The sequence below is a fragment of the Emydura macquarii genome, unplaced genomic scaffold (genome assembly GCF_026122565.2).
Source record: "Emydura macquarii macquarii isolate MOO-44397 ecotype Brisbane River unplaced genomic scaffold, CSIRO-AGI_Emac_v2 contig_1229, whole genome shotgun sequence".
Taxonomy (NCBI): domain Eukaryota; kingdom Metazoa; phylum Chordata; order Testudines; family Chelidae; genus Emydura; species Emydura macquarii.
The window spans coordinates 2104176-2117350 of record NW_027131366.1 but is presented as its reverse complement, the minus strand read 5'-3'; the positions used below and the strand labels follow the sequence as shown (position 1 = coordinate 2117350).

The 13175-nt window shown below is 38.4% G+C and overlaps 1 protein-coding gene across 4 annotated transcripts in view; it reads right to left on the bottom strand.

The window, feature by feature from the left end:
* The window catches only part of PPP4R3A (protein phosphatase 4 regulatory subunit 3A), a 65234-nt gene that overhangs the window by 31276 nt on the left and 20783 nt on the right, over positions 1 to 13175 (bottom strand). For all 4 annotated transcript variants that reach the window (XM_067547087.1, XM_067547088.1, XM_067547086.1 and 1 more), the window contains 2 exons: positions 12498 to 12596; positions 9265 to 9882 (listed from right to left, as the gene is read on the bottom strand). In XM_067547087.1, coding sequence (XP_067403188.1) covers positions 9265 to 9807 — 543 coding nt within the window. In that variant the 5' untranslated portion in view covers positions 9808 to 9882; positions 12498 to 12596. The remainder of the gene's footprint in view (positions 1 to 9264; positions 9883 to 12497; positions 12597 to 13175) is intronic.

Here is a 13175-nt window from a genome sequence, read left to right as displayed (position 1 = left end):
AGCAGGATGATGCAATTTAAGAATATACATACATGTGTAGAATCTTGTGTTTATTCCACCCTTTTTAAAAGACTGGCTTAAACATAAAAATAATTGCATTGTAGAAAGCTGATCTACAAGTATAATGAAGGAAAATTATAATACAATAAGGCCATGCACGCAACGTCCCAAGTAGCAAGGGATAAGGCAGCAGTAAGTATACAAATTATTTTAAACTATTTGCTCCTCTCCTACGATTCTATTCTTCACATCCCCAGAAAACACAAACCCCACAGACTCCAAGCGAGCCCAACAACATGCTTTATTCTCGCAACATTACAAACATCACAGGAGCTTGCTGGCCCATAGAACCAGCCAATATGGGGGTTAAGTAAATGGTGTTTACTCACTCTATGGCGCAGTTTTGCAAGTTTTAAAAAAAAAAAAACTTTTATAATACAAAGGGATAGGACTGGTGGCCACCAATGTGAGCAGAAATGCATAAAATAGTATTTTTAAGTTGCAAAAGAGCGTCATATAAAGTAAGAAACACCACTTACCTGTCCTCCCCGCACTCCCAAAATTGGTCAACTCCATTTTCCAGTGAGGTTTTTTGGTAGTTGTGATATCACTAGAATAGGGCATGCTGGAACACCAAACTCTGTTGGTAGTTAGGAGGGGCTGAAATAGAAAATGGGGGGAAAAAAAACAAAAACAAATTTAAATTCAATTATGTGCTGTATGCCTTTCTTACACCATCTACACAGATCCAGGATAGGCTGAGCAGAATTTTTTTACATATAATTTTGATAGGTATTTATGTTTCTTTTTAAGCTTTTATTTCTTCAATTTAAATGTTCAAAGTTGTGCAAAATTATGGGTTTTAAGATTTTTTTTTTTTTTTTTAATTTTTATTGATTTTAATTTTCACAGTTGTGGGAAATTGAGGGGGGTATCAGATAATTATGTAACAACAGCAGACATTGAGATTCAAAAAGTTAAAGCTTTATAACTATTGACAATTTGTATTTTAACATTATTTGTCAAAATATACAAAGTAAATAGCCTTAAATCCAAGCAGCATTTTTCTTACTTTGCCTGTCTGTAGATTTTGATGATCATATATGGAAATATTTTTTCATTGGTTTGTGTGTGTAGTGAAATTGAAATTTACTGCTAAAAATCTAATCATTCCAAGCCTAGGTATAAACTTTGTAATTAACTTCTCTTTGAACACACTTTAAGATAACCCTTTAAACCTTAAGTAAAAGACTAAAATTCTTCTGGGTCCAGATGTGCTGGCAGCATAAATTTTTATTTGTTTGCTTTGTTCAGCATGTTGCTGGGATGATCCAAAGCACTAGGAAAAGTGACAGAGCTTGACTAAGTTTTTTAAAATGCTAGAAGCCAGAATTCAAAATTATGCATCGACATTATAAAGGAACAAAAGAACCAATCAGCGTGAGCTTTCTGAGACCGATGTCCAGGTCCAAGCAGGAGGGAAAAATGTCAGGCATAAAACAATGTCAGCTGACCCGACTTTTCTATTCCTGGCTCTGTAATAGGTAAAATGTACTTACCTAGCCATAATTTTGCCTTTTCTGAAGTAGGCACCTGATGCTCAGTGATCCATTCTGACTGGCTTCTCCCTATTCATCTTCCAAACATGGAGTTTTGTGGGGTTTTTTTTTTTTTTTTTTTTTAATTACCCAACTTCACTCTTCACAATGTAGAGTCAGCAGATGGATCTGTTCAGAGAACTGATTATATCTCAACTCCCCGATGTTTCTTCCACTTTGGGGCTTACCTTCATCACAGAGTTAACCTGAGTTATAACTCAAGTGTTGCCTCTCATTTGAGTATTGTGGTACTTTTAACTTGAGTTAACTGGTTCATGAGGGAATGGAGGCAACAGCTTGAGTTAGCACAACTCATCACCTGCTAACATTCTGTGTTATTAGTCCAATCCAATTGCTGCTCTCACACTAGCCAGGCTACTTCAAGATTACTTATCTTGCATGTAGATAACTCAAGTTAATTTGCTTCTCAGGCTAAGGCATTTCACACTGGAAAGCTGCATTGTTTCCAAACAAGAATTTTTATAGGGCGTTCCAATTATTTTTAATAGGGTATTCTGATTTCTCTCTCTTTCCTCAGTGCTCCCTGGGACAGAGAGGATTTGAGAATAAACTAAGTCTGCATGAAACCAGTATTTGAGATGAAAACACAGTAGCTGCAATGGATCATGGAACACCAGGTGCTCACCATGGAAAACCTCCATTTTTCTGTGCATAAATTACCCAATCTGTAAAATGGGGATAATGCTTATAAACCTTTATAAAGCCCCCTGACATCTATAGATGAAATACTACATAACTGTCAAATATTATTGTTATATCAACACTTAAATAATATAGCCAAGGTTCCACCATGCCAGCAGTCCTGTTTTAAAACACAGTCCTTAATTTTGCAGCCATTCAAACAGCCTGACCTGTTCATCTTGTTTCTATCAATATTCCTCTATGCAGGCCCTGAATGTAGGTAGATAGACTTATAACTACTCTTTAGAATGGCAAAGTCCAGCTACCCACTCTCTGGGTTGGCATAATGGGACAATTTTTGAATGGCTGTCAAAACCAATTTGCAAAGAAACACAAGATTATGGATGGAAACATGGAGGAAACAAAAAACCAGCTTCTTATGTCACTTTATATAATATGGGTGCCTGATTGCTCATGACCAGTTTGAGATTTCCTAATTAATATTTATTGACATGTAATTACATCAATTTTTCTCTCAAGAAACAGTGCCAAATCTATTTCTTTTTCTCTCTCTCTCTCTCTCACTCACACACACTATTGAATTATGTTTATAAAATATGTACACACTTCAACAAGCACCCACTCTATGCTCTTGGCACACTCATAACATTCAAAATTAGAACTGCATAAATTATATATAAGTATACACACACAAAACTATGGTAAGAGTGTTAAGATTACAAAGTCAAGTACTCAAGAGTGAGGAAGAAAATACCATAATTAAAGTTCCTCATGCAACCTTAATTCAGCTAGCTTGTACATATGATACAGTTGTCAGTTACATGATCATGTACCATATTTTCCACAGAATCCCTGTCTCTTTCAATGCCCAGGATTGACTATGCTCAGTGATTCAATATTTTGTTTTATCCTCACTGTGCAACATGTGGTCCCAGACACACCATTCAAACCCTGCTTGGAAGGCAGAATTATTAATTTCCCAGGGTATTTTCTGTGGCTGTCACATGATGACTGGCCCCTAAAAGAAAGGGAGCAGGGTCCAGTGCACCTGGACTGATTAGCTGATGCCCAATTGGGTCTAAAGGAAGGCACCTGAACCTTAGAGAAGGGGAGTCAGCCACAGGTGGCTGAGAGATGCTTGCATACACTGCAGGGAGTAAGGACATTTCTGCATGGTCCTGAGTCAGCAGGGGAAAGGCAGCAACTGGAAAGGCCTATGAAGAATGCCAAACTTTTAAGCAAGAGGTGGTTGGAGAGCAGGAAGACAGGCCCTCAGGGACTGCACCCAGTTTGGAATTGGGGTGGAAGAACTAAATTGTTACAGAGAGGACAGACCCTCAGAGAGGAAGGGTTGGGGCCAGCTGAAACAGGAATGGAGACTTTGGAAGTCTGAATTTTCTTTTGAAAGACTTTTGCTGGACATACCAAATTGGACCCCAGAAGGAGGAATATTTGCAACTTATGCCTGTGTAGACTTTTTTAAAGGGGACGAAGTTAAGGAGAAACTGAGGCAGGCCTCAGCAGAGCCTCAGCAGTGGCCAGAAGGGACACTATAAAATAGACATGGCCGTTTACAATGGCATTCATCACAATATTAGCTGACTGCTTCTCAAACATGAATGAATTTATTCTTAACAACCATGAGATGAGGTGACATTATCACCTGAGTTTTACAGATGGAGAACTGAGGAACAGAGATCAAGGTCAAAAGTGTCCACTAATTTTGGAAGCTCAGTTTGAAATCCCTATTGCCTAGTTTTCCAGAGTACTTAGTTCTATACAGCATTTTTATATTCAAACCACAGCTTCCATTGACTTCAGATGCAGTTGTGAGTGCTAAGACCTTCTGCAAATCAGACCCCAGGGTAAAGCATCCAGAAAACAAAGAACACAATTAATGCTCACCTATGAATAAAAGTTTGGTTTTAATGACTTGCTCAACATCACATAGCAACACTGTGGCAGAGAGAGGGCATTTTGCGCCTTATTCACTACGTACTTTCCCATTCCTGCAACAAATGAGGCAGCAGTCCTACAGACAACAGCCTCCTTCACTACACAACCCTAAAACAGATCTATCAAATCCATTCAATGAAGCAGGGGCCCTGTGGAACAAAATACTATAGAATCATATCAATGCAGGGCTGAAAGGGACCTCAAATCCAGCCCCCTGTGCTGATGCATGACAAAGTAAAAACTTGTGAAGAATGGTCTAGGTTTATCTAACCTATTCTTAAAAACCTCCAGTGATGGGGATTCCACAACCTCCCCTGCAAGCCTATTCCATCACTTAACTACCCTTATAGTTATCAAGTTTTTCCTAATATGTAACCTAATTCTCCCTTGCTGCAGATTAAGCCCATTATTTCTTGTCCTACCTTCACTGGACACAGAACAATTGATCACAGTCCTCCTTATAACAGCCTTTGATGTGTTTGAAAAGTATTATCAAGTCCCCCTCAGTCTTCTTTTCTCAAGGCTAAATATGACCAGTTTGTGTAACCTTTTCTCATAGGTCAGGTTTTCTAAAATTTATTTTCATTTATCTCCTCTAGGCTCTTCAATTTGTCCATTTTCTTTCCTAAACTGTGGCATCCAGAACTAGACAGTACTTGAGGCCTCTGTGTAAATAAAGACTGTATCGTAATGTATATGCACAAGGGGGCAATCTTAATTCTGGTATTTCTTCACTTTTGAGTGCTTGACTTTGCAACCTTATGCTCTTTTGAAGTATTTGTGTGTGTGTAATTTCTTACGTTTTTAAAAAAGAAAACTGAAAAACAAATTCTACTATGTGGCATCATACTGACACCCATTTAGGTCATCCAGAGGGCTTGGACTCTTTAAATCCGCAACACATACCCCTGCCACATGAGCTAACAGAGTAACTGATAGCACCAGTAAGTTATCATCCGCTATGTAGACCAGGCACTGAGACAATTTGCCACTGAGTTCCTTTGCTGTCAGAAAGTATTTGTGGAACACAGACTCAGGAATCTTTTGTTCCATTCCACGTTATGGAGGGTAGAATGCTCTAATGTACTCTTGGGCCCCTGTTCCCCTTAAGCCTGATGCCTTTCTACCTCTGTCCACTCTAGTCTGTCCCAATCGTGCCTCTTCTCATCCACTCCAGGCTCCTCATTCCACTCTCTCCCTCCATGTTCCTCATCTGGCCTGTTTTCCTTCTCTTCTAGGCTCCTTGACACAGTCTCCCCTGCCAGGGTCCTCATATGATCTCACTCCAGTCCATCCCATCCTGAGTCCCTGGCTCCTTACTCAAGTAGTCTCAGTCTCCTCCTTATATGCCAGACTTCTTGTCCCAATCTGCACCTCTGGTTTGGTTCTTTGTCTCCTCTGCATTCAGGTTGGACAATTTCCTCCTCCAAACTGTTAAGGCACCTGGGGGAGGAGGGGGGAGACAGACGACGATGACGGAGGGGACGGACACAACAGCACAGGACAGTATTGCTGCTCTCAGTTCTGGGTGCCTGGCAGCATAGCAGCTTCTGGCTACTGGGAGCAGCAACTGCAGAGAAAGTCCTGCTCATCTTCTGCAGTCCTGAGATGGAATATGGCCCTGTGTAGAGGGTATCTTTGGAGAATTTGGCTGCCAAACACTAGCAAGAGAGTTTCTAAAGTATCCTGGAAATCACTTTACTCTTTCCCTCTTATCCTAAAATGAGTCAAAGAACAGTTCTTGGTGTTCAAACTCTACAATGGCCAAACCTAGGATAGCTGTCTTTCAGCAAGGCCACAGCCAAAGCATGCTCCACCTGAGGGCCCCGACCAAGCAAAGCCCCCTTTACTGAATTAAAGATTTGCCCTGTTTTTCTAGTCTGGATCCATACATGGATAAGTAGGGACTGGTTGAAAAGTGGTGCGAAGAACATGAAGCTAGAAGAGAGCTCGGGTGTACGCCAGGGTTACGTAAAGGACGACACACATAGGTGGCAAGAGAAGAGGTCCAGATGTTGTGGATGGAGTGTATAATGTCTTACAATCTAAATAACTTCATGCATTTAAACATAAAGCAGAACCATTCTGCTCCTATATAGCTCACCTTTACTGGGCTCAAAGTTGTCCAAAGTTGACCTACAATCAACAGCAGCAGCATCACCACCACAAGCACTACCATGGTCCACAGAAGATAGCCAAACACTCAGTACCCCTCGTCCTTGGCTCCCACTGGACTATCATGAAGAAAGAACTCTGAACATCAAGCCCAGAGCTCTTCAGTTAAAGATGGCTTATAAAGATCGCAGTCCCCTAAAAACAATACCAGCACCTGTCTCCCTCAGGAAATGGTCAGGTGAAAAGGAGAGAGAGCCAGGCACTCCACTAACTACAGTGGCTTCAACAGTGGACTGCAACTGTCTACTAATACACATGATTAACAATAGTCAGAAAGGAAAATTTTGTACAGTTACATTGTGCCAAGCCTCTACTCTAACAAAAAGTACAATGAGCTTTTATATCCACATAGAGCAGACAGAGCTTCAGTTTTAAAGTCCTCTCTACAAGATCCAAAATAAACTTCATGGAACTCATTTATTTTACCTTGAGCATAAAGGGTCAATACAACCCTAACCAGACTGTACCTCTGAATAAATGTTTCTAACCTGATTTTTATAAATAAGGCATAAAAAACCTACTCACCAAGGCTGAGCAAAAATTTTGCCTGATGAGTGGGACCAGGGACCTGCATGCTATTTCTCAAGTGGAGAGGAAAGGAGACTAATAGCCTATTAACAGGATGGGATAGATGGAGTCAAGCACTGCAGAGGTGAGCAGCCTGATGAGGTATGTTTTCAAAGGAAGGGAGGATGCTCAGAGTGCTGCTCTCCCATCCATCCTACAGTTGCTCAAAATAGCCAGTCAGTAGGGTCTTTGAAGCCCTCCTTCCCATCAGCTAGGGACTGTGGTGCTATCCTTTCTTCTTCCTTTCTCTTTCATTTTCTCTTTGTAAAATGAATGACTACCCAGGCTCAAGATTAAAAAACACTTGAGCATCTTTCCCACTCTCATTCCTCTCCACTAATGTACTCCCCTGATTCTCTTTCCTTCATTTATCTTCACCATAAACTATACCTCATATTTAGCTCCACCACTCCCTTTTCTCCTCTCCCAAGGTAGGGGAGCAAGCAAGTGTAGAGCAGTGGAATGAATGAGGGCCAATCAATAAAGGGGAAACAGAACTAGGGAGGGGATAATAAGAGATGAGAGTGAAAGACAGCTTGTTGGTTTTAAAATTTGATCTCAGGGAGTCACTGGTCTCAGACAAGAAAAAAAGATATTAAAAGCAAACAGCGTGCCAAAGCTTAATATTTACCGTGTGTGGATAGAAGAGGAAAGGGCAGCATACATTAATTTATTGGAGGTGAGCTGCTAAAGCCAAAAACCAATAGTAGTGTAATAGCAGGGCAATTTCTTCTCTATCAACTTCTTCATCCTCTGCAACAGATATTACTCCTATTTCTGAAAGCTGCACGTGATATACGACTTTCTGTTTGATGCTGTTGCAGTACTGACTCCTCTTGCCTCCTGCCCAAATTTCCTCCCCAAATCTTATCCAGTATCATGTAACTCGGTGTCAATGGTTAAAGTTTGTTGGGAGGGGAGACAAATAGTCTTTCCCCTAGGCAAAAAATGACAGCATCAACAAACAACATTCCAGTTTTGTATTCAGAAAGATGGCAATGGGGTGGGTGACTCATGGGAGGTGGACAAAGAGGCCAAGATTTTCAAAAGTGACTAATGAGCCAGGATACCTAACTTGAGGCACCTTAATGGGGCCTGTTTTTCAGAGGGTAGGTGTTCAGCACTTTCTGAAGATCAGGCCTTTAAGGTGTTTCAAGCTGGCCATCCCAAGATTATTAGTCAACATTGGAAAATTTAGGCCACAAGTGCATTCTCCCCATTCTACACACAAGGAAAACTCAGATCAAGTGATTCAGCTGGGGAGCACTATGGTCTAGTCAGTTAGACTATAAGTCAGGAGACCTAGGTTTTAATATTGACTTGCTATGTAACCATGAGCAAGTAATTTTAATCAATCAGACAGTTTCCTTGTCTGTAACAGGGCAATGATATTCAACAGGGTGTTTTGAGGCTCACCTAAAAAAGTTTAAAATATTAAGGCAAGTCAGCAGCAACATATAGCACTTTGCTCACTCCTTTAGACTACACAGCCGCCAGGAAAACATGACCATTATCTTCATCCTTCTTGCTTTTGTTTTGTTTAAGAAACTGGCATCCACTTACTGCAGATAAATAAAATACACATCTGCGCCTTACCAACTCTGCATAAAAGCCTTATTAAGCTCGCATCAAATAGATGTGCTATGCAAAGTTGCTACTTACTTCTGCCCAATTCATAGGGTTGCTGTGGAATACTTAAGCAATGTGTGAGTAAAAACTTCACACAATTGCTTTTAATATCTAAATTTCTCCATTAAAAGCCTTTCAACAGGTGCAAAAATTCAAAATAAAACAGATTAGAACAGATGCGGAGTTTTGCAATTATGAGGCAAAATAATTAGGAACATATTTAAGACATTAAGCCACCGCTATTTTTTAAAGTTTGTATCTTCCAAACAACTTGTCTGTACTGCCTCAACCTTCATAAAAATTCTACCCTGGCATAAAATCATACATGTAAAGATTTAGGTGATGGTAGATTCATTCTTAGCTACAGAGGCCAGAGTCTTAATTAGTAAAGGCCCCGATTGAGCAAAGTACTGAGTAATCTTACCAACTTCAATTCAACTGTGTTCAATTAGGTACTAAAGTAGCTGTTACATTTAGACTTAATACTGTAGAAATTATAATGTAAAGTTCACATTCTAATTGTAGAATATCAACTTTATAGCACAGCCTCCCAAACTCAGTTAATCTCTTGCATATAATAAAATATAAAAAAATTCTTATACTGATAGGCAGTTTCAAGTCATCTTTACAAGTTAAAAAAAAAAAAAAAAAAAAAAAAAAAAAGCCTCAGACTTACCTGTAACATCCCAACTATTTCCACTTTATTAAAAAAGATGAAGGAGTGAAGTGTTGACAGCATATTTTCCTCAAACACTGAGGGAGTGGGTAGAACCATATCTTGAATATACTGTACTCTGTATGTTTGATGAATTTTTTGCTTCAGCTCTGGATCAGAGATAGGAATCACTTCTTTGAATTTTGCTGTTTTTGTCAGAAATTCCCTGTGTTTCCGTGACTGTGATAAAGAAGGATCATATTCTAGGCATCCAATTACGTCCATTATACATTCTTCAGAAAACATTACTTCAAAAAGTGCAGTTCTGTTCAAAAGGAAGATTCCCTTGATTATTTCATACAAGTGGTGTAGTCCTTCAATGTTTTCCAAGTCCTCACACACATGAAAAATTTCTAAGAGCTTTTTAATATAGCCCTCATTTTCCAATGCTAGTGCGAGTTTTTCACGACGCAATGGGGAAGGCAGTGAAGATGCCACAAGTTCTGCAATTTCTTCTAGTCGACTTAATTCACAAGATGGCAATTCTAGACCTGGTGATGACATATCATCAAAACGTTCCTCCTCAGATTCATCTACAAGGTCCTGAGTAATATCCACTGAAGGATCTTTTCCTTGAACCTATTAAAACGAGACATTTTTATAAGTAACTTTTAAAATTTCTACTGGCAATTTAAAATAAAAATAATTCTAAAAATTTGCATTTCCAGTAAGAGGCGGTGGGAAGGAAAAAGCAAAAAGTCACATTATACTCCTTGATGGTAGAAAGACTTCTAATCATATTTTTATTAAAAGTATGATATATAATATCAATGATTTTACTTCATAGAGCCAAAAATAAATGCATGAATAAAATTTGCCATTTAAATGCAATGTAGTTTAGGTTCTGATGTGCTTTTTGAATGATGATATGAAAGGCACAAGATAGGACACGGAGTACCTTTATTAATATTGAAGGATTTTGAAACAAAGAATAATTTTCTGGACTAGATATTTAATGTTATTAGTTATACAAAGTAAATACTTAAATGTCAGGATTGAGGAAGTACAGGGAATAGAGAAATCGCAGAATTTTCAAAACACTTAAGCAAAAAGAAAGACATTATCATTATTATCAGCACTTCTCAGGGGCCAATCACTAGAGCTTGAAAGGTCCCACTGCCCAAGGTGAGTAAGATGCATTCCTAGGTGAGTGACATATCTTCTGCAGAATCTAAGCTTTCATTTAAAAATAAATTTTTTCTAACATGTCTTGTTTTGAAAATAAGATTCTAACACAAACAAATATTGAACTGATGCAGTGCAATCTTCTTAAGTCTACGTACAACCTGTTCAAGTACCTCTACTGCTGATCAGAGATTTCCAGCAGAATGAACTGACCAGAGTCTTGTCAGTTTTTATTGCTATTTCTCACATCTGTGGGTAGTAGTGAAAATGACAAGCATCAAGTCAGTTTTATTCTGTTGCAGATTGGGAAAACTGAACATTAGCAGAGACAGGCACTGGCACTATTCATTGAGAAAGAGGACCCAAACATGAAGGCTGTTTCCAATACTCTGCCCTTTGTTCAATATATTTGCAGTAACCAAAAAGTTTAATGGAAGTAGTTGCGATTCACACCCCACTGATGCAGCGAAGAGGCTAGTGGAGATATAAAGCAATAAAAAACTCCATTCTTGCAGCAGCCAGAAGGCTGTGGAAGAGGATGGAAGAACTGTGAGAACACTTCTACTTCCTTACAGCAGTCAAAGAATGCTGGGGGAAGGAGGGAGAGATATGAAGGCTTCAAATTTGGATGCCCTCCAGCTGCAGGTGGATATAAAAGGTATCAAAACATAATCCAAGGACAGTGATCAGGCAAGAATACTAGCACATTCAACTTTCCCAAAGCTGGGATGATTGGCTTTTCACCAGGGTATTCCCCAGAAACTGTCTATAGCTAACAGTTTTAATCCTCTGACTACTAGGTGTCTGGCAATATTTCCAATCGTGGATACATGGGTGGGAAAGATTTGTGGGCTAAAGTAGAAAATAAGTATTACGTGTGTGTGTGTGTGGAAAGAAGAAGTGGAAGAAGAATTAACACAAAATATACAGGACAGAATGTTGAAAAAAGAGGGGACAAGAGGAGAGGAAAGGAAAGAGACAAATAAGGGGGTGGAGGGAGACAGAGAAAAGGGAAGCAGAGGTGGGAGAAATTTAAAGAAAAGACACACCCTGGTTTATTAAAGAAAAGAAAAAGAATGAAGTGAAGCTAGGAAAGACAGTAACAACAAGCAAATGAAATAATATTAAATGAATATATTTGATTAATCCTTTGGGTAGTATTCAACCAGCTATATAGCTAGCTAAATACTATTAACACTACTGGAATACAGCAGATACATGCAATTAATATTTTTTCTGCTATTCAATCTGCTAATTCAACCTAGTAGAAAATACATTAAAAACTGTATTAAATAGAATGATTGACAGGTCACAATTAAAATGCAGTGCACAATAAACAGTTTTATTGCTTTAAACTGACTTTTGGGGGAGGCTATAGAGGCACAATTCTGACTCCCAACCTAATAGATGTCAAATAACTCTTTCAAGCCCTGCCAGTCACTACCAGGACACCACCACCACACATATGTAGAAGAAGAATTCACTGTCACAGCAGAAAGGCAACTGAAATAGAAGGGTATAAGAGAGTAGGAAGAAAAGAGCACAGATAAGAAAAATTGATATGAAGAACAGAGAATCAGAAGCACAGGAACTAGGAGAGAAAACAGACTAACATTAAGAAGCCTACGAAATGGAAAAGACAACAGGTAGATAAATCAAATGTAGTCTCTATCCCATGGTTCTATAATCACTTCAACATTAAAGTGCATTTTGAAGATACCGCCCACTTTTTAAAAAAATGAAGTAATTAGTAACTAATGAAATCAGTGTTATAAAACCTCATGAAGTTGTACTTTGTGCAGACATTCCCTAGGGAAAGTGTGGGTGAATCTCAAAGATACTTTTAACATAGATGTGAAAGCTCTACACAAAACTCACACAGTTAAACTTAGCATCACACATTTATGGGAAAAGCAGCAGTTTCTCTATTACCCAATATGTAATTTTTTCCTCTGTATTTTTTAAACTTACAAGTACTGCACTTAACCTCATTGTTAAAACATTCCATTAAAAAAAAAACAAACCACAACATTGAGACAGCCAGATAATCTTTCATATTTCAAACATACCTGGCATATTTTTTCCCATATTTCATCACATCCCGCTTTTTCTTGAAAGCTAAGTGCCAAGTCATAATTTTCAGCTTCCGACCACACAATCAAAGTGTCCTTGAAAGAGAAGTAGTATTTTTCAAGTGAGTTATATTTTAGCTATAATAGGCTTTAATAAAATTTAAAGAGTGATCTATCAGTTAATTTAACAAAGCAAGTGTAAAAAACAAAAACCAGAAGGACAGTATAACAATACATATTCAATTGTCATATTTTAAAGTTATATTGGAAGCTTCTAGAATCTTGGGATAGTCACATTTTATATAAACCAAAATAAAAAAAGTCACAGAATAATATTGAAATAATTGTTTTAACCTTACTTTACACAACTGAAAAATTATATCTGAATATTATAAATACCATTCTTTAGCTTCAGGATGTAATTATTCTCATTCCCTGTCTAATAAAACATGCTAACAAGTACCATACATAAGTTTAATTAAACTGACTTCAATGGGACTATTTAACAGTGCATAAAATTAGGCACATTCATAAGTCATGCAGGATCAAGGCACAGTCAGCTTCCAGATCTGTTATGTCCCAGAAAACACTATGCTAATGCAGTGTCTAAATACTATGGAGATGTATTTCTAAAAATGCTTATAAATCTGAAACTATTACAGAACTACTGAGATG